The following is a 21,135-nucleotide window of genomic DNA, read 5'->3' as shown; positions in this document are numbered from 1 at the left end:
CTCAGTCACCCCTCAGCCTCTGATGCACGAGGAAAAACAGCCCAGCCCATTCAGCTCAAACCCTGGCAACATCCTTTTAAATGCGTTCTGAACCCTTTCAAGTTTCACAACATCATTCTGATAGGAGCGAGACCAGAATTGCACACAATATTCCAAAAGTGGAATATTGTACAGCCACAAAACAACTTCCCAACTCTTATCCTCAGTCAGAGGATTGGGAAAGTTTTCAAAACCCACAAAAGACAGCCAGGAAAGAATGCAGGGACAAACCAAATTTGAGGGTTAGCTTGGAAGCATCAATGAGAAATCGGCAGACTGGGTTTATTGGGTATCCGTTCTGGAGTACGTATACATATTTCTCTTCTGCTCTTCACAGTTCCTCTGTGCTGCAATGTGTGGTAGCTCGTTGAAATAATCTCCTGATGCAGCTTCATTTGTGGGTGTTGGGATGATTGCTTCTGTGGTTAGGTATTTGGTCCGTGTGTATTGTTTCTTGTAGACGCTAGTGTGAAGTTCCCCATTGACTGTTCGCTCTACTGTGACAGCTAGGAAATGGCACTTTGTTGTTGTTCTCCTTCTCTTCAAACTAGGAGCCCCCCGCCCGCCTCAGGCCCATAGTCTCACTAGCCGGAACACCACCAATATACAAACGAGTCAAAGACCTCCAGTGAAGACTAAAACACCAAGTCGAAGATTCATGCCACTCCATTTACTCCATCCAAGAATTCCTGAACACCAAAGACACCAAGATAGAAGAGGATGAAATTATGCTGTCCTTTGACATAACAGCCCCGTTCACATCCATTAACATCAACGTGGCCAAAGAAACACTGACTACACTACAAGAACCATCAAAGACACAAACACCAAACAGCACCAACTTCATCAGCAAAGATAACATTGTCAAGCTTGTGGACCCGTATCTTATTACCCACTTCACATTCAATAACAAGACCTACAAACAAATCAACAGAACACCCATGAGACCACCAATATCAAGGTTCCTAGCAGAAGCAATAATGCAGAGACTCGAACAAACAGCCCTCCCAGTGCTCCAACCCAAATTTTGGGTCCGCCACAGTGATGACACCTTTGTCATCAGAAAATGAAACAAATTAGAAGAAACCTACAACACCATCAACAATATCCTTACTGGCATAAAATTCACAAAAGAGGAGAACAACAACAAAGTGCCATTTCTAGATGTCAGTAGAGCGAACAGTCAATAGGGAACTTCAGACTAACGTCTACAAGAAAACAACATACACAGACTCAAGTACCTAATTCAGAAGCAAATCATCCCAAACAAATCTGCATCAGGACACTATTTCAACGAGCCACTACACACTGTACCACCCAGGAACGACGAAGAGCAGAAGATAAATATTTATACAGCATATTCAAGAAGAACGGTACCCAATAAACCCTGTCCGCTGATTTCTCAACAACAAACTCAAACAAGCAGACACATGCGCAGAAACCCTAGCCACATTACCTTCCATCAAAGAAATCTGTGAAATGATGTCCAGACAACTCAAACCTCTCCACATCATGGTAGCCCACAAATCTACCAACACACTTAAGCAGCAGCTAATGAACCTGAAAAAACAAATGTTATTTACAAATTACCATGCAAGGAAGTATAGACATGGACTCTGCCCCCATAGTTCTCGGTGGCAAGAAATGCTGGGATGAGATAAGGAAGATTTTTTTCAGTCAGAAAGAGGTGACTCTGTGGAACTCATTGCCACTGAAATGAGGAACGTAACTGAGGGCTTTTAAAACAGATAAAGATAGGCTCTTGATTAGTAAGGAAATCAAGGAGGATGCAGGAGAATGGGGTTGAGAAACATTGGCCATGATCGAATGGTGGAGCAGACGCAACAAGTCGAATGGACGGATTCTGCTTCTGTATCTTATGGATCTGTAACCACAAAGATCTGACTTAATTTTCACTACTTTTACTGTGTTCCTGTCGTATTTATGGCAAGCATGTGGCAATACGTTGTAGATTTCTCAAGCTAGATCTTCTAATTTCATATCAAATATTGATCATTGGAGCTAATATTAGAGAGAGTAAAGGTGCTTATTTCTTGGATAAATAAACCTGTCATGCATTTTAAGCTTAAACCTTGCATACTTGCGAAATTAGAGTTGTGGAGAATTTATCAGGTTGGTTGTGGAGAATGAGATCATGATCATGGCATTTATAGCCAAAGGAGTCCAGTGTCATGGAGATGTGATATATTAAACAATTTTAGATTAAATCTTTCATCTTTTAGGATGGGTTCTGCTCTTTGGCATGTTAATTCCAGAACTTGTTTTTAATTACCTTCTCAAGAAAGTCATTCAAATGCACAGCTTTTCTAACAATAGGTGTGAATTCTCTCTGGGTCCCAGTGTTGAGTCAGACGGACATTTTTCTTAGAAATGTTGTGCATTTAAATTACATTCTTGAGAAGGTAGTTTTTAGATTAGGGTGTAGGTTAGGCTGGATTGGCCATGCTAAATTACTCTTATTGTTCAGGATATGCAAGGTAGGGTGGATTAGCTATGAGAAATATGAAGTAAGGGGGTGGGTCTGGGTGGCAATGGTGCTAAATGCCTTCTTAACCATCCAGTCTACCAGTTCTTTGCAGGTTGCATAACTATGTATCTGAACCCTCCCAGGTCTCTGTTTTAACTATACAAGTCCTGTCCTTCCTCGTTTTAGTAAAATGCAATCCCTTGCTTTTATTCATACCTCTCTCATATACGCACACCCTAACATGCTCACACACTCTCAGACTTATACTCCATCACACTCACACTTTACCAAGCATGCACACACTCTTACATGCACTCTCACACACAAACTCACATGCACACACACACAACTCTATGGAGTGAATTTGTATTGGCAGAATTATATTTGCAGATACTTTCAATTTTGCTCACAAAGCACACAATCTACAGGCAGTCGATCCATGTAATATTTTATATATTCCTACTTTAAAAACAGAACTAGTCTGATTCAAGATTGGGATACTGATAGACTCGAACCTCACAACTTTAATGTATTGTGTGAGCTGAGATGTCACTTTTAAAAAAAAATATAAAACCATAAGTCATCTCAAGAACAGGACTTAGATGTTGTTCTTGGATTTACATATTAATGAACCGAAACCTGCAACCCATTCTAAAAGGCATCAGTTGCATGACACTATGAATTCTGCTATAAGATGTGTTTCTTATGATCCTGCTCCACAGCTACCTGTGGAAGGAGCGGCGCTCCGAAAGCTCGTGCTTCCGAATAAATCTGTTGGACTATAACCTGGTCTTGTGTGATTTTTTAACTTTATCCACCCCAGTCCAATACTGGCACTGCCACATCGTTTCTAGTGAACACAGCCCATACCTCCCAGTGCTGCCAGTAAACTTTACAATGCCAATGAAACAACACAGTACCTGCACTCCTGAAAAATTTACAATTTCTAATGATACTAGCTACCCATTCACTGCTCCACCCGATACACAACATTGAAAACTTAGTGCAGGAGGCTGAAAGAAATAAGCAGCTTTAAAACAAAAACCTCTTGGAGCTCAAAGCTTTCAATGAGAGTCTGAGCCCGCGGTAAGTTCAGGTAATCTTTATTGTGACCCAACTTTGTTAAAGCTTCAGATCCCCCCAGCAAAAAGGTGTAGAAAAAGTAGCTGCTTTTTAAACAGCTCAAGGTCAAAGCGCGCATACTTCTCACACCCCCCATCCTACCTCACTTTCTTTACTGTTGGTCATCACCAAGTTGTCCCTTTGTAATTGGATCCTTGGTACAGCCATAACCTGGAGGAAGTATTGCCTCACTCAGCAATTTCACCCCACCCTAAAAACGGTTTCATCATCAGATTCTGAACTCCAGATTTCTGACCGAATTCCAATTCCGTCATCTGCCGCGGCTGGATTCAAACTCAGGAGTCCCAGGAACTGGGTTGATAGTCCAGTCCCTAATGGCACTCGGTTGTTGCTCCTTCAATCACCCTGCGATGGCACATGAACTCGTTGGTGCCTCTGCAGGTGGGAGGAGCGGATGAAGGCCTTCCCACACTCTGTGCAGCCGAAGGGCTTCTCCCCAGTGTGGATCTGCTGGTGGGTCTGGAGATTGGAGGAATCGCTGAACCCCTTCCTGCACTCAGGGCAGCTGAAGGGCCACTCCCCTGTGTGAACCCTCTGGTGTCTCAGCAGGATGGAGGAATTGCTGAAGGCCTTCCCGCACTCTGTGCAGGGGAATGGCCTCTCCCCCAAATGGATCCGCCGGTGGGTCAGCAGAGTGGCGGAATTGCTAAAGGCCTTCCTGCACTCGGGGCAGCTGAAGGGCTTCTCCCCAGTGTGGAGACGCTGGTGCTTCCACAAGTTGCTCACCTGACTAAATCTCTTCCCGCACTTGGGGCAGGTGAACGGCCTCTCCCCCGTGTGGACCCGCTGGTGAGTCAGCAAGTGGGAGGAATTGCTGAAGGCCTTCCCACACTCGGGGCAGCTGTAGGGCCTTTCCCCCGTGTGGACCCGCCAGTGGGTCAGCAGGTCAGAGGAATGTCTGAATGCCTTCTTGCACTCGGAGCAAGAAAACGGCCTCTCACCAGTGTGGAGTCGCCTGTGTGTCTGGAGGTTGAAGGAACTGCTGAAGGCTTTCCTGCACTCGGGACACGGGAACGGCCGCTCCCCTGTGTGGACCTGCTGGTGAGTCCGCAGGGCAGAGGCCTGGGTAAAGCCCTTCCCACACTCAGGGCAGCTGAAGGGCCTCTCTCTGGTGTGACTGCGCCAATGAGTTTCCAGGGCAGATGGGACATAGAAGCCTTTCCCACAGTCACCACACTTCCATGGTTTCTCCACAGTGCGGGATTCCTCAGGTTTTTCCATGGCCGAAGCTTCAGCCGCACACAAACGCATGTAGAGACCCTTCGCACCATGATTTCCTCTTATCAGGCAGTATCGCTGTTACACGCTCCACACTCAGTGCACTGCAACAGTAGGTTTCTCATCCAGTCCCACTGATACTGGAAATGTACTCGAACAGGAACCAAAAAGCTTTGCTCCTTCTCACAGAATCGCAGTCAAAAATCCTTGTGGTCCTGATGGATTGAGTGACCGTCAGACATTGACACCAAAGTGAGGACTGCTGACTCTGGAGAGTCACTGTCAAAAAGCACGGCACTTGAAAATTCACAGCACCTCAAGTCGCATCAGAGGAGCAGGAGAGTTGATGTTACAGTTGATTTTGAAACCTCTGTCTTCAGATCTTCAAACGCTGTAAAAAGAGAATATAAAAGTCATCACTGTCAGTCCAGGGTAGAAATTCAGAACAAGCGATTCTGCTTTCTGGAGAACATTCTTTTCTTTTATTATTCCACAAAATTGAAAGCGCCATCCCATTCTCTCTCCCCGCCTCTGTTCTCACTCCACTTTAACTAATTCTTCTGAAGGTGTCGATTCAGGATCTTACAGGAGCAGAAAAGCAAAAACGTCTCTGAAACTCCACCTGAAAGTTAATATCTTTCACGTCATTGGCATAATATTGACAGTGAGCAGGTCTGATTTGGAAAGCAAAATAAAGTGTGCCAATTCAGGATGAATCTGCAATTCAGCTTCTTGAGGAACAACCTCAAGAAATGGTTAATGTCCCTGGGAAGGGGAGCATAATGAGACACCAAGGTATTAACACCGACACCAGAGAGAGAAACTGAACACACAGACGTGGCAAACGTTAGTGGAAAGCCAGAGTCATATACACATAGAAACAGAAACAGGCACAGGCCCTTCAGTCAAACTCTTCTGTGCTGACCAGATAGCCTAAATTAATCTAGTCACATTTGCCAGCACGTGCTCCCTGTCCCTCTGAACCATTCGTATTGATACACCCGTCCAAATGCCTTTTAAATGCTGTAATTGTACCAGCCTCCACTACTTTCTCTGGCAGGTCATTCCGTACACACATTCACACCCGCCCAAACCTCGTGAAATAGTTGCCTCCTTCGGTCTCTTTTAAATCTCCACGCCTCCTCCCCCGCCACCCTCACCCTAAACCAATCACCCTCTCGTTCTGGATTCCCCCACCCCAAGGAAAAGACCATGTCTATTTACCCTATCCATGCTCCTTATGATTTTATAAACCTCTATAAGGTTACCCTAAGATTCTGGCGCGGGCTGGGGAAAACAGCCCCACCCTATCCCTCTGTCCCTCCTCACCCGGGCAATTAAGACACATACCTGAGTTTGCAGAGTCTGCGCCCTCCCAGGATTCACTCCAGTTGCTACCAGTGAACAGATTTTCTCCGTCTTAGATTGAAGAGTTGCCCAGCGAAAGGGTTTTACTCTGAACCGAGCAGTGACACTTCCGCGTTGTGACGTCATCGTTGGGTCGAGGCGGCGGAGGGAGAGACAGGAAGGGGAGGGGCGAGCAGCGGGGACAAGAGGAGAGTGAGAGGGCGGAGCGAGGCCGGGACAGTGGGAGGAGCAAGTGTCGAGCGACGACCGACGAGACGGGTCGTGACGAGACGAAGGGTCGGGACGAACGGCGGCTCTGCACTGCGCCTGCTCCGGACTAACGGCCCGCACTGCCCTGCGCAGTTTGCAAAAATCCTTTCCCTTCAGAGAATCCGCACAATGTAGAAGCAGGTCACCCGGCCCAATGAGACCACACCGACCCTCCGAAGGGTAACCCACCCACATCCATTCCCCTTCCCCTCCTGCCCGATATTTACCCCCCGAATAGACCTCACCTGCCCATACCTGGGCACTATGGGTAATTTAACATGGCGAATCCACCCTAATCTGCGCATCCCTGGACCATGTGGGGCAATGTAGCATGGCCAATCCACCCTCACCCTTCACAGATTAACTACTCTCCGGGAAAAACAGCTCCTCCTCATCTCTACCTTAAATCTACTCCTCCTAATTTTATGGCCGAGTCTCATCCCCCAGCAGAAACTACTAGACAGGGCAGGGAGCTGGTGGGCGTGGGTCGGGATGGCATGCTCTTCAGAAGGGTTGAATGGCCTACTTCCACACTGTAGAGATTGAATGATTTACTGCAGTCGTGTTTGCTACGGATCACAGCGCGCAGAACCTCCCATCTTCCACCAAATCAAAAGACAAGTCCCACCCTGCCCTCTCGTATGTGTGTTATCTGTCTGCTTCATCGTTTCCAGTGAATACGGCCCAAACCCCGCTGCTGTCAGTAAACTTTAAAATGCTCAGGAAACAATGAGGTATTGAAAACCGTAAGGTTTCTAATAATAACAGTGACTGATTCACTCCTTCTGATGGACAGCAGTGGAAATACAATGCTGGAGGCTGAAAGAAATGAGCAGTTTAAAACAAGAACCCACCTAACCCTTCACTCAGCTCCCCACTCAGCACACTTTACTTACTGCCGGTAAACCTTAAAGCACTTCATCCCCACAGTGCAATGAATTCCCACTTTCCATTAAAATTCTGGATGTACTCATTCACTCAGTTGCTGTCCCACAAATTAAAGATTTCACTGTAACTTGTTCTGTGCAACGAACCAGAATTGATCAGGGACCTCGAAGTGAAGGAGCCATTGGGAAGTAGTGACCATAATACAATAAGCTTCAATCTGCAATTTGAGAAGGAAAGGGTACAATCGGAAGTGACAATATTTCTGTTGAATAAAGGGAACTTTGGAGCTATGAGGGAGGAGCTGGCCAAAGTTCAATACCTTAGCAGGGATGACAGTGGAGGAACAATGGCAGATATTTCTGTGTATAATGCAGAAGATGCAGGATCAGTTCATTCCAAAAAGGAAGACAGATCCCAGGAGGAGGTATGGGTGGCCATGGCTGATGCGGGAAGTTAAGAAACATATAAAGTTAAAAGAGAAAAAGTATAACATAGCAAAGATAAGTGGGAAAAATGGAGGACTGGGAAGCTTTTAAAGAACAACAGAGGATAACTGAGAAGGAAATAGACAGACAAAAAATGAGGTACGAAGGTAAACTGGCCAAAAACATAAAGGAGGATAGTAAAAGCTTTTTCAGGTATGTGAAAGGCAAAAAAATGGTTAAGACTAAAATTGGGCCCTTGAAGACAGAAACAGGGGAATATATTACGGGGAACAAAAAAATGGCAGAAGAATTGAATTAGTACTTCAGATCTGTGTTCACTGGGGGAGACACAAGCAGTCTCCCTGAGGTAACAGTAGCTGAAGGACCTGAACTTAAGGGAATTTATATTTGCCAGAATTTGGTGTTGGAGAGACTGTTAGGTCTGAAGGTTGATAAGTCCCTGGGGCCTGATGGTCTACATCCCAGGGTACTGAAGGAGGTGGCTCGAGAAATCGTGGATGCATTGGTGATTATTTTCCAGAGTTCGATAGATTCGGGATCAGTTCCTGCGGATTGGAGGGTGGCTAATGTTGTACCACTTTTTAAGAAAGGTGGGAGAGAGAAAGCAGGAAATTATAGACCAGTTAGTCTGACCTCAGTGGTGGGAAAGATGCTGGAGTCTATTATAAAGGATGAAATTACGACACATCTGGATAGTAGTAACAGGATAGGTCAGAGTCAGCATGGATTTATGAAGGGGAAATCATGCTTGACTAATCTTCTGGAAATTTTTGAGGATGTAACTCTGAAGATGAACGAGGGAGATCCAGTAGATGTAGTGTACCTGGACTTTCAAAAAACTTTTGATAAAGTCCCACATAGGAGGTTAGTGAGCAAAATTAAGGTGCATAGTATTGGGGGCAAAGTACTAACTTGGATTGAAAGTTGCTTGGCTGATAGGAAACAAAGAGTAGTGATAAACGGCTCCATTTCGGAATGGCAGGCAGTGACCAGTGGGGTACCGCAGGGATCAGTGCTGGGACCACAGCTTTTTACAATATATATTAATGATATAGAAGATGGTGTTAGTAATAACATTAGCAAATTTGCTGATGATACTAAGCTGGGTAGCATGGTGAAATGTGAGGGGGATGTTAGGAGATTACAGGTGATCTGAACAGGTGAGGTGAGTGGTCAGATGCATGGCAGATGCAGTTTAATGTGGATAAATGTATGGTTATCCACTTTGGTGGCAAGAACAGGAAGGCATATTACTACCTAAATGGAATCAATTTAGGTAAAGGGGCAGTGCAAAGAGATCTGGGTGTTCTTGTACACCAGTCAATGAAGGTAAGCATGCAGGTACAGCAGGTAGTGAAGAAGGCTAATAGCATGCTGACCTTTATAACAAGAGGGATTGAGTATAGAAGCATAGAGGTTCTTCTGCAGCTGAACAGGGCCCTGGTGAGACCACACTTGGAGTATTGTGTGCAGTTCTGGTCTCCAAATTTGAGGAAAGAAAATTGAGGGAGTGCAGCGTAGGTTCACGAGGTCAATTCCTGGAATGGCGGGACTACCTTACGCTGAAAGACTGGAGCGACTGGGCTTGTATACCCTTGAGTTTAGAAGACTGAGAGGGGATCTGACTGAGACATATAAGATTATTAAAGGATTGGACACTCTGGAGGCAGGAAACAGGTTTCCGCTGATGGGCGAGTGCCGAACCAGAGGACACAACTTAAAAATACGGGGTAGACCATTTAGGACAGAGATGAGGAGAAACTTCTTCACCCAGAGATTGGTGGCTGTGTGGAATCCTCTGCCCCAGAGGGCAGTGGAGGCCCAGTCTCTGGATTCATTTAAGAAAGAGTTGATAGAGCTCTCAAGGATAGTGCAATCAAGGGCTATGGAGATAAGGCAGGAACAGGATACTGATTAAGGATGATCAGCCATGATCATATTGAATGGTGGTGCAGGCTCAAAGGGCAGAATGGCCTAGTCCTGCACCCATTGTCTATTGCTCCCAGTAAGGGCAAAACATCTTTGAAAGATGCTCTGAAAGTGCTATGACTCTTCTGCTTTCAGCAAAGCTGATTAGAGTTATAAAGCATGGAAACAGAACCTTCGGCCCAGCTTGTCATGCCAACCAAATATCCTAAATTAACCGAGTCACATTTGAGCCATATCCCTCTAAATCCTTCCTATTCATGTACCTATCCAGATGCCTTTTAAATGTTGTCATTATCTGGTAGTTTGTTACACACATGTACCATCCACTGCATGAAAACCTTGCCGGTCTTGTCCCTTTTAAATCATTCCCCTCTCACCTCAAACATATGCCCTCTAGTTTTGGACTCCCCTACCCTGGGAAAAAGTGCTTGGGTATTTACCCTATCCATGCCCCTCATAAACATCTATAAGATCACCCCCATAGCCTCCAATTCTCCAGGGAAAATATCCCTGGCCTCTTCAGCCTCTCACTGTAGGTCACAAGCATGGCAACAGCCTTGTAAATCTTCTCCAACCACTTCCAAAGTTTCACAACCTCTTTGCTATAGCAGGGAGACCAGAACCGAACACAGTATTCCAAAAGTGGCCTAAACAATGTCTTATACAGCTGCAAAATGCAACACCTCTCATTTCTCAAATAAAACTCCATCTGCCACTCCTTGGCCCATTGGCCCACCTGAACAATTCTAATTTATAATGAACTCTCTTTCCTCTCTTATTCCCTAGAAGCTGAAAATCTCCATCCCACATACTCTCTTTCCATTTGCCAAACCTAATCCCTGTTATACCTCATCCTGAAGGTTCTGCTTCATGCTGACTAACAGGCCCACACTCAGGAGAGATCTAATTGAAACACACAGAATACTGAATGGCCTGGACACAGTGGACGTTGGGAAGATGTTTCCGTTGGTAGGAGAGACTCGGACCCGAGGGCACAGCCTCAGAGTAAAGAGAAGGCCTTTTAGAACATAGATAAACATAAAACTCTTCAGCCAGATAGTGGTGAATCTATGGAATTCATTGCCCCAGAAGGTTGCAGAGGCTAGGTCACTGAGTACATTTAAGACTGAGACATATGTTCTTGAGTACCAAGGGGATCGAGGGTTATGGAGAGAAAGCAAGAGAATGGGACTGAGAAACCTATGAGTCACAATTGAATGGTAGGAGCAGACTTGATGGGCTGAATGGCCTACTTTCTGCTCCTATGTCTTATAGTCTTTTGCTGTCCTGGACACAGTAAGAGAACTGGGAACAGAATTCGGCCATTTGGTCTTTCGAGCCTGCACCAGCATTGAACAATTCATAACTGGATATGAATCTAACTACATCTAAGTGGATAGGCTGGGACTTTTTCACTGGAGCACAGCAGGTTGCGAGGTGACCTTATAGAGGTTTATAAAATCATGAAGGATATAGATGAGGTGAACGGCAGGTCTTCTTTCTCTAGGGTGGTTTCTAGATTAGGGAGCAAAGTTTGACGGTGAGTGGAGAAAGATTTTAAAAAGACATGAGGGGCTCCAGTATTTAAAAAAAAACACAGAGCGTGGTTTGTTTGTGGAATACATGTCCAGAGGAAGGATGCAGGTACCGTAACAACGTTTCAAAGAAATTTGGACAAGTACATGAATAGGAAATTGTTGGAGGGATATGTGCCAAACACAGGTAGCTGGGACTAATTTATGATTCGGAGATGCCGGTGTTGGACTGGGGTGTACAAAGTTAAAAATCACACAACACCAGGTTATAGTCCAACAGGTTTAATTGGAAGCACACTAGCTTTCGGAGCGACGCTCCTTCATCAGGTGATTGTGGAGGGCTCGATCGTAACACAGAATTTATAGCAAAAAGTTGCAGTGTGATGTAACTGAAATTATACATTGAAAAATTGATTGTCTGTTAAGCCTTTCATCTGTTAGAATACAGTGATAGTTTCACTTCTTTCATGTGTAAATCACAAAACCCTTTTTTTAAAGTTGCATTCTCGGGTTGTTAACATTGTGGTACTTCATTTGCCATGTTTTTGCCAATTGTGGACTTCTCTACATCGGGGAGACTTGGGGAACAGTTCACCGAGCATCGTTCCTGGGCCCGCAGAGGCTAACTGGACCTCCCAGTCACCAGCCATTTTAATTCCCCTTCCCACTCCCTTTCTGCCATAACCATCTTTGGCCTCCTCCCTTTCCACAATGAATCAAACTGCAAATTGGAGGAACAGCATCCCATCTTCCGCCCTGGTTGCGTGAGTTGGGAGGACTCAACATTGGGGAACTCAATTTCAAATAAGCTTTCTAGCTCCTCCTCCTCCCAGCCACCAACCAGATTCCCTCCTCTCATTGATGGGGGCTAGAGGGTGGGGCTGGGGAGAACAGAAAGAGAATGGACGGGGGCTGGGTGGAGCTGTGGAGAACAGAGAGAGAGAATGGACGGGGGAGCAGAGGGTGAGGGAGAGGAGAAGGACTTGGGGGGGAGAAAGGCTGCGGGGCTGAGCGTGGGGGACCCAGAGAATGGGGGGAAGGGTCTGAGAGGGAGAATATGGGGGTAGAGTGTTGGGGGGGGGGCAGAAGAGAGAATGGTCTGGGGTGCAGAATGTGAGGAGAGTCAGAGAATGGACGGGGACAGAGGGTGGTTGGAGAGAGAGAGAATGAGTGGCAAGGAGAGGGTGGGAGCGGTGGAAGAATGGGCAGCAGTGAATTGGTGGAGAGAGAGAATAGACAGGGAACAGAGAGATGGAGAGCGGAGGGTGAGGGGAGAGAGAGAGGATGGATGGGTGGGCAGAGGGTGGGGAGAGGGAAATGGACATGGGGCACTGTGGGTGGCAGGGTGGGAATGGACAGGAGGCGCTGTGGATGGACAGGGGGTGCTGAGGGTGGTGGGGAACAGAGGGGAGGTACTGTGGTAGCAAGAAGGGAATAAGTGACCTCAAGGATAATTTTTTTATGCAGAGGGTGGTGTGTGTGTGTGTGTGTGGAACAAGCTGCCAGGGAAGTGGTAGAGATGGGTACAATTACAATATTTAAAAGGCATCTGGGAGGGATATGGGCCAAAGGCTGGAATTTGGGACTGGATCAGCTTGGGACATCTGGTCAGCGTGGATGAGTTGAACCAAAGGATCTGTTTCCGTGCAGTATGTCTCTAGATGTCTATAACTCTGTGATTGAAACCAGACCTTTTTACTGATAATCTTCCTGCTGGACTTTTGTAGCGCACCCAGTTTCAGGAGATTTGTGGTGGCTACAAGTGGCACATGTCTCCTATCATGGGAATTCTGGAAAGTATAAAGGGGCTGTTATAAGTACTTCAAATTTGGGAACACTGGGTCTTGTGGAAGCAGGGCATTTGACAAACCTTTTCCAAGAAATTTTCTCCAACTGGTGGACTATCGAGTTTTCCCATGGAATATTACACAGATATTAAGAATGTTACCTTCTGTAAAACATTTTCCTGAAAAATGCAGAAGAATTCAACTTGCTAACGTGAAACAAATGTTGGAGAGAAAGGAAACTGCCAAGATCAAAAGGCTGATGAATGTCAACATTTATCAGATTGTTTCGTGAACAGAAAAACCTGCCCTGGAGACACCCTGAAGAGGTTGTCTCATACCTATTCCTTCAATTAGTTTTATATGTCTTAATTGTTAAGTCATACCTCGCACATGGAAAGATGGCTATGATTTGTGGAGGTCAGTCATCTCGACTTCAGGACAACTCTGCAGGAGTTCATAGGCCAAACCATCTTCATCAATGACCTTCCTCCATCATAAGTTCAGAAGTGGAGATATCGCAATAATTGCAGATGTTCAGCACTATAAACAACTCCCCACAAACTGAAGCAGTTCAGTTTGAAATGCTACAAGATCTTAACCATATCCAATGGGCTGATGAGTAGCAAGTAACATGAATGCCATGCAAATGTCACAGAATTACTCATCCCCAAAAGAGATAATCTGACCACTGACCTGTGATATCAACAATGTTACTGTCACTAAATACCCCACAATCAACATCCTTAGGGTTTACCATTGAACAGAAACTCAACCAGATGAACCATATATACACAGTGGCTACAAGAGCAGGTCAGAGGCCAGAAATACTCTAGTGAGTAACGCACGTCCTGACTCTCCAAAACCTGTTCCAACTTCTACAAGCCTCAAGTCAGCAGTGTAATGGAATACTCCCCACTAGCTTGGATGGGGTTGCAGCTTCAACTGTATTTGAAACACTTCATACCATCCAGGTCAATGTTGCCTGCTTGATTGGTACCATATCCACTGTTCAGAAGCAGTAGTGTGTAGTATCTACAAGATGCACTGCAAACATTTACCAAAGTACCTTACAAATTGCCTTTCAAACTAACAACCACTTCCATCTAGAAGGACCAGGAAAACAGATACATGGGAACACAACCTCTTGCAAGTATCCCTCCAAGCCACTCACCATCTTCACTTGGAAAAGTTCCTTCAGTGTCACTGGTCCAAATCCTGGAATTCCTTCCCTCAAGACATTGTGGGTCACCGTACAGGGTTTGGACTGCAATGGTTCAAGAAGGCAGCTCACCACCACATTCTCAAAGAGAACCAAATGCTGGCCAGCCAGTGACGCACATGTACCAGAAGTAGATTTTAATAAATTATTGAAACAGAGTGTTGGAATCTGCAAACTAAAGAAAATCAACGTTAAGAAGGGTCATATGGAGAGCATTGATTCGGTGCTTATTTTAGAGCAGATAAAAAGCGATTATACTGACACTGAATTGGAACTAGAGTTTAGAGTTAAACACCTGTAGTGTTCCACTCAATGTATAAATCTAAAATCGATGAATGATTTACCCCTGACGTGTACTTCATTAAGCAGGAGAAAGTGAGGACTGCAGATGCTGGAGATCAGAGCTGAAAATGTGTTGCTGGAAAAGCGCAGCAGGTCAGGCAGCATCCAGGGAACAGGAGAATCGACGTTTCAGGTATGAGCCCTTCTTCATTAACTTCATTAACACGTGAATAGGACAGTTAAGAAGGCATATGGGATACTGGATTTCACGACATTAATGGCGCCTTCAATTCCCACGATCCCATGCGATCGAGAAACCTCTCTATGGGCCCCTGGCAGTGCGCATGCGTGCGGTGAGGTAAAGTTACTGAGTGTGGGAGAGGAATGGCGCCGGCGGCTGAAGGAACAAGAACAGAAACCGCTGGAAAAGCTGAACAGGTCCGGCAGCGCGTGTCGGGAGGAATGTGAGGAGGTGTTTCGGGTCCGGGGATCCTCCTTCAGAACAGGACCAGGTTTCAGAAACATCCCGGGGAGAGGAGACAGTGAGACAGGGTAGGATTGGAAACCGCGGGAGGAGGGAGACTGGGGAGTTTATAAACCCCGAGGGGGAGGCCTCAGGCCGCGAATAAAACCTACCCAGGCCCACTTCACCACCGAAGGAGCTCTCGTGTTGCCCGGGTAACAGGGCGCCATCTTTGTAAGGATAAGGCGCATGTTGGCTTGGGGCGGGGAGCGCGGGCGGCCATCTTGGTGAGGGCACCATCAGCTGTCATTTCCGGGAGAGAAGTGACAGTTGGTGTCATTCAACTAGAATTTCCTCATTTCACTCTGAGAGACCTGGCCCTGAACTTGGTCTGTGTGGCCTTAAAACAGGAAAAGGGAGTGGGAGAGAGAGAGAGAGATCTAGAATGACACGAAGGCGGACTGTGAATTTGAGGTGAATGAATCTGATCATTTGTGGAGCTGGAACAGAAACTGGATACTTCCAAGATCGCAGTGACCAGGAGAGCATTGATGTGTTGATGTTATTTTCAGTTTGTAGACAGGAGAAAAGAGAACGCCAAGAGTGGAGGAAAGACGTGATGAAGATGGATTTGAAATTCAATGCAGGAGGAGGGATAACTTGAGCCAGCACCCAGCCAATATCCCTCCAAACCCTTCCTGTTCACATACCCATCCAGATGCCTTTTAAATGTTGCAATTGCACTAGCCTCCTCCACTTCCTCCAGCAGCTCATTCCATACACTTACCGCTCTCTGCGTGAAAAAGTTGCCGCTTACATCTCCTTTAAATCTTTCCCCTCTCACCCTAAACCTATGTTCTAGAGTTATCAACTACCCCACCCCAGGGAGAAGACTTTGTCTATTTATTCTATCCATGCACCTCATCATTTTATAAACCTTTATAAGATCACCCCTCCGCATCTGACTCTCCATGGAAAACCGGCAGCATGTTTAACTTCTCCCTATAGCTCAAATCCCTCAACCCTGGCATCATCCTTGTAAATCTTTTCTGAACCCTTTCAAGGTTCATACATTCTTCTGATATGAAGGAGACCAGAATTGCATGTAATATTCCAAAAGTGACCTAACCAATGTCCTGTACAGCTGCAACATGACCTCCCAACTCCTGTACTCAATACTCTGACCGATGGAGGAAAGCATACAAAACACCTTTTTCATTATCCTATCTATCTGTGACTCTACTTTCAAGGAGCTATGAACCTGCACTCCAAGGTCACTTTGTTCAGCAACACTCCCTAGGACCTTACCATTAAACAGTTCTGCCATGATCAGCCCAAGATTTGCCAATTGCATGACCTCGGACCATAGTTTGGGGTGTGGATTACCAGCACAGGGATTTGTAAACTTTTAATCCCATCAGTTTCCCCAACACCACTTCCCCACAACTGCTCATTTCCTTCAGTTCTGCTCTCATTGGACCATGTGTTCCCCAACATGGGATGTTACCTGTGTTTTATGATAGAAGCAACATATGTGGTTAATTGGTCTGCCATCTCTTTGTTCCACATGAGAACTTTGCCTGTTCTCATTGTTATTGTTTTCTCTATTTTTTTTCCTCTTCACATATCCCATTTTCCCCTTTTGACCAATCCTTTTGTTGAAACCTGAACTGCTCCCAGTCTTCAGATCTGCTACTTTATTTTGAGCCAATTTGTACACCACTCCTTTGAATCTAGTCCTATCCATCATGTCCCTTGTTAGCCGTGGCTGTGTCACCTTCTGTGTTTTATTTTTTCAGGCAGGAATGGACAACTGTTGCAGTTCCTCCAGGTGCTCTTTAAATGTTTGTCATTTCTTTCAAAAATGTTCCTTAATTTGTTGTGGCCTGTTTGCGCCGCTGCCATTGTAATTTCCTTGCTTTAGATTTAAGTCCCCAGTCTCAGAATCACCTCTGTTCCTCTCCATTTTAATAGAAAGTTCTCTCACTCAGTTCTTCACTCTTCCGCAAGAAGCCTCTTACAGCTACATTGCCAATTATTCCCTTCTCATGAAGAAATTAATATTTTGGAATTAAATTGCCATTGTTCAGCAGAACCATAGCCACTTTTGGAAGGTTGTGTGCAGTTCTTGTCTCACTCCTATCAGAAGGATGTTGTGAAACTTGAAAGGGTTCAGAAAAGATTTACAAGGATGTTGCCAGGGTTGGAGAGTTTGAGTGATAGGGAGAGGCCAAGCAGACTGAGGCTGTTTCCCCTTGCGCGCTGGAGGCTGAAGTTGATAAAATCATGAGAGGCATGGATGGGGTAAATAGTCAAGGTTTTTTCCTTGAGGTGGGATACTCCAGAATGTAAGGGTAATAGGTTCAGGGTGGGCAGGTGGGGTGGGGAAGGGAAGGTTTAAAAGGGACGTAAGGGGCAACTTTTTCATTCAGAGGTCGGTGTGTGTAAGGAATGAGCTGCCAGAGGAAATGGTGGAGGCTGGTGCAATCACAACATTTAAAAGGTATCTGGATGGGTATATGAATAGGAAGGTGTTAAAGGAAAATAGGCCAAGTGGTGGCAAACGGGCCTAGATTGTTTCTGGATACCTGATCGGCATGTTAACTTTCTCTCTGGTGTCGGTGTCAATACCTTGATGTCTCCTTTTCTCCCCCTTCCTGGGGATGTTAACCATTTCGTGTCTCATTGTTCGTCAAGAAGCTGCATTGCAGATTCACCCTGAATTGACACAGTATTTGTTTCCCAAAATCAGGCCTGTTCAGTCTCAGCAGTATTCCAATATTGGGGAAGATATCAACTTTCAGGTGGAGTTATCCAAAATTCAGAGAGATGTCAGTCTTGATGTTTTTGCTTTTCTGCCCCTGTAAGATCCTGAATCAGCACCTTCAGGGGAATTGGTTAGAGCGAAGTGAGAACAGAGAGGGAGAGAGAGTGGGATGGTGCTTTCAATTTTGTGGAATAACAAAAGAAAAGAATATTCCACAGAAAGTAGAATTGCTTGTTCTGAATTTCTACCCTGCACTGACAGTGATGATTTTTGTAATCTCTTTTTACAGATTATTTGAAGATCTGAATTTGGAAGTTTCAAAATCAACAGATGAAGGGCTTATGCTTGAAACATCGACTCTCCTGCTCCTCGGATGCTGCCTGACCTGCTGCGCTTTTCCAGCGCCGCACTTTTCGACACTGAGTGTCCAGTGTCTGCAGTCCTCACTTTGATGTCAATGTCGGACAGTCACTCAATCCATTGGGAACGCAACAATTTTCGACTGTGATCCAGTGAGAAGGAGCAAAGCTTTTTGGTTCCTGTTTCTGTATGTTTTCAGAATCAGTGGGACTGGATGAGAGACCGTACTGTTGCAGTGCACTGAGTGTGGAGCCAGAAATAGTTATACAGCCTGGAAAGAGGGATTCACGGCAGGGAGGGGCTCTACACATTTTTGTGGGTAGTTTTGGCCATGGAAAAACCTGAGCGATCCCGCCCCGTAGAGAAACCATGTAAGTGTGGTGACTGTGGGAAAAGTTTCCATTTCCCCTCTGCCCTGGAGACTCATCAGCGCACTCACACCGGGGAGAGGCCGTCCCCCTGCACAGAGTGCGGTAAGGCCTTCAGCAATTCCTCTGACCTGCTGAAGCACCAACCGGTCCACACGGGGGAGAGACCCTTCAGCTGTCCCAAATGCAGGAAGGGCTTTACCCAGGCCTCCAGTCTGCTGACCCACCGGCAGGTCCACACCGGGGAGAGGCCGTTCCTTTGCACCAAGTGCAGGAAGGCCTTCAGCAATTCCTCAGCCCTGCTGAGGCATCAGCGGGTCCACACGGGGGAGAGGCCCTTCAGCTGCCCCGAGTGCGGGAAGGCCTTCAGCAATTCCTCCGACAGACTGAAGCACCAGCGGGTCCACACTGGGGAGAGACCCTTCAGCTGCCCTGAGTGTGGGAAGGGCTTTACACAGGCCTCCACCCTGCTGGCCCACCAGCGGGTCCACACTGGGGAGTGGCCATTCACCTGCTCTGTGTGGGAAGGGATTCACCCGCTCTTCCCACCTGCAGAGGCACCAGCGAGTTCACATGCCATGGCAGGGGGATTGAAGGAGCAATGGCAGAGTCCCATTATCGACTGGACCCCTGGGTTTGAATCCCGTCGTGGCAGATGGCGGAATTGGAATTCGGTCAGAAGTCTGGAGTTCGGAATCTAACGATGAAACCATTTTTGGGGGCGGGGGTGTGAGATCCCCCATCTGAATCACTCATGTCCTTTTTAGGAAAGGAAACTGCCGTTGCAGGAAAGGATTCACTCAGTTGTCCCAGCTGCATCCTTTACCCGGGTGGCCTACATGTGACTCCAGACCCAGAGCAGTTTGGTTGACTCCCCCACCTGTGGAAATGAACAGGGAGAAACTTACTTGGATACAGGGTATGGGTTGAAATTGCTGAGTGAGGCAATACTTCCTACGGATTAAGGCTGTACCAAGGATCCAATTACAAAGGGATAACTTGGTGCTGACTAATAGTAAAGAAAGTGGGGGGTGGGGGGACTGTGTACTCTTTGACCTTGATCTGTTTTTAAAAAAATAAGCTACTTTTTCTACACGTTTTTGCTGGGGGAGTCTGAAGCTGTAATAAAGTTGGGTCTTGATAAAGGTTACCTGAACTTACTGCCGGGCTCAGACTTTCATTGAAAGCTTTGAGCTCCAAGAGGTTTTTGTTTTAAAGCTGCTCATTTCTTTCAGCCTCCTGCACTAAGTTTCCAATGTTATGTATCTGATGGAGCAGTGAATAAGTAGCTATATCATTAAAAATTGTAAATTTTTCATGAATGCAGGTACTGCGTCATTTCATCAGCATTGTAAAGTTTACTGGCAGCACCGGGAGGGGTGGGCTGCCTTCACTAGAAATGATGTGGAGGAGCCAGAGATGGACTGGGTTGGATCAAGTTTAAAAAATCACACATCAGGTTATAGTGGTTTATTTGGAACCACTAGCTTTCGGAGCGTTACTCCTTCATTAGGAAGCTGTGGAGCAGGATCATAAGACAGAATTTATAGCAAAAGATCACAGTATCGTGCAACTGATCGGATATATTGAACAAACCTAGATTGTTGTGAAGTCTTTTGTCTTTTAGAATAGATTGCAAGTTTTAGTTCATTCATGTGTAAATCCCAGAAAGTCTTTGAAGTCAGATTCTCGAGATGACTTAAGGTTTTATTTAAATAGGTTTCATCTCAGTTCAGACAATAATGAAATGTGTGAGGTTTGAGTCTGTCTGTATCCCAATCTTGAATCAGACTGGTTCTATTTCCAAAGTAGGAATTTACAAATATTACATGTATCAACTGCCTGCAGATTGTGTGCTTTTTGATCAAAATTGAATATATCTGCAAATGCAAATTCACCCCATAGACCTGTGCATGCATGAGAGAGTGTGTGTGTGCATGAGAGCGCGTGTGTCTGTTTGCGTGTGTGCATGCTTGAAGTGTGAGTGTGATGGAGGAGAAGCCTGTGAGAGGGTGTGAGTGTCTCAGAGAGAGCATGTGTATGAGAAAGGTATGGATAAAAGCGAGGGGTTGCATTTTGCTAAAACAAGGAAGGGCAGGATTTGTATAGTTAATGATAGGGCCCTGGGTTGCGTTGTAGAACAGAGACATGGTGGGTTTCAGGTACATTGTTCTATGAAAGTTGCATCATTGGTAGACAGGGTGGTTAAGAGGCGCTCATTACACTTGCCTTCATTGTTCACAGCGTTGTGTATAGGAGTTGGGACATCATGTTGGTAAGACCACTTTCAGAGTACTGTGTACAGTTCTGGTCGCCCTGTTATAGCATGTCGGAGAAATTTGCCCAATAAGTTAGAGATCACAAAGCGTGGTTCAAAGTGAAATTGACAAACACTTTATTGCAAGCAATGTCACTGGAAGAGAAACTGACTAGGCTGACAACTGACAGTCTGTACAGGTAGATCAGAATTTCTCTTCTAAGAGCTGAGGATGAGACGAGTTTTTATAATAATGCTGTACAATAAGGCTGATTAAGAAATGGGGAATATACAATGTATCTGGAAATGGAGTAATCTAGTTACAAGGA

The 21,135-nt window shown here is 45.7% G+C and overlaps 2 protein-coding genes across 2 annotated transcripts; one reads left to right on the top strand and one right to left on the bottom strand.

The window, feature by feature from the left end:
* Nucleotides 1–3,368: 3,368 nt before the first annotated feature.
* Nucleotides 3,369–5,247, bottom strand: LOC148144938 (uncharacterized). The gene has a single exon (XM_087975603.1). It carries the CDS (start codon nucleotides 4,919–4,921, stop codon nucleotides 4,007–4,009), a length of 915 nt encoding a protein of 304 aa, XP_087831729.1. The 5' UTR covers nucleotides 4,922–5,247; the 3' UTR covers nucleotides 3,369–4,006.
* Nucleotides 5,248–15,026: 9,779 nt separating this feature from the next.
* Nucleotides 15,027–19,575, top strand: LOC148144937 (uncharacterized). Its single transcript, XM_087975623.1, has 2 exons — nucleotides 15,027–15,143; nucleotides 18,111–19,575. The coding sequence occupies exon 2, from the start codon at nucleotides 18,513–18,515 to the stop codon at nucleotides 19,248–19,250; it is 738 nt and encodes a 245-aa protein (XP_087831749.1). The 5' UTR covers nucleotides 15,027–15,143; nucleotides 18,111–18,512; the 3' UTR covers nucleotides 19,251–19,575.
* The last annotated feature ends 1,560 nt before the right edge of the window (nucleotides 19,576–21,135 follow it).

This window comes from Chiloscyllium plagiosum, unplaced genomic scaffold, assembly GCF_037043375.1.
Source record: "Chiloscyllium plagiosum isolate Xiang-an unplaced genomic scaffold, Cpla_swu_hap1 HiC_scaffold_27, whole genome shotgun sequence".
Taxonomy (NCBI): domain Eukaryota; kingdom Metazoa; phylum Chordata; class Chondrichthyes; order Orectolobiformes; family Hemiscylliidae; genus Chiloscyllium; species Chiloscyllium plagiosum.
This window is presented reverse-complemented; position numbering and strand designations above follow the sequence as displayed.

What these genes read in the sequence shown, in the direction of transcription:
- LOC148144938 (XM_087975603.1), bottom strand. Translation starts at nt 4,921, where the DNA reads ATGCGTTTGTGTGCGGCTGAAGCTTCGGCCATGGAAAAACCTGAGGAA.
- LOC148144937 (XM_087975623.1), top strand. Translation starts at nt 18,513, where the DNA reads ATGGAAAAACCTGAGCGATCCCGCCCCGTAGAGAAACCATGTAAGTGT.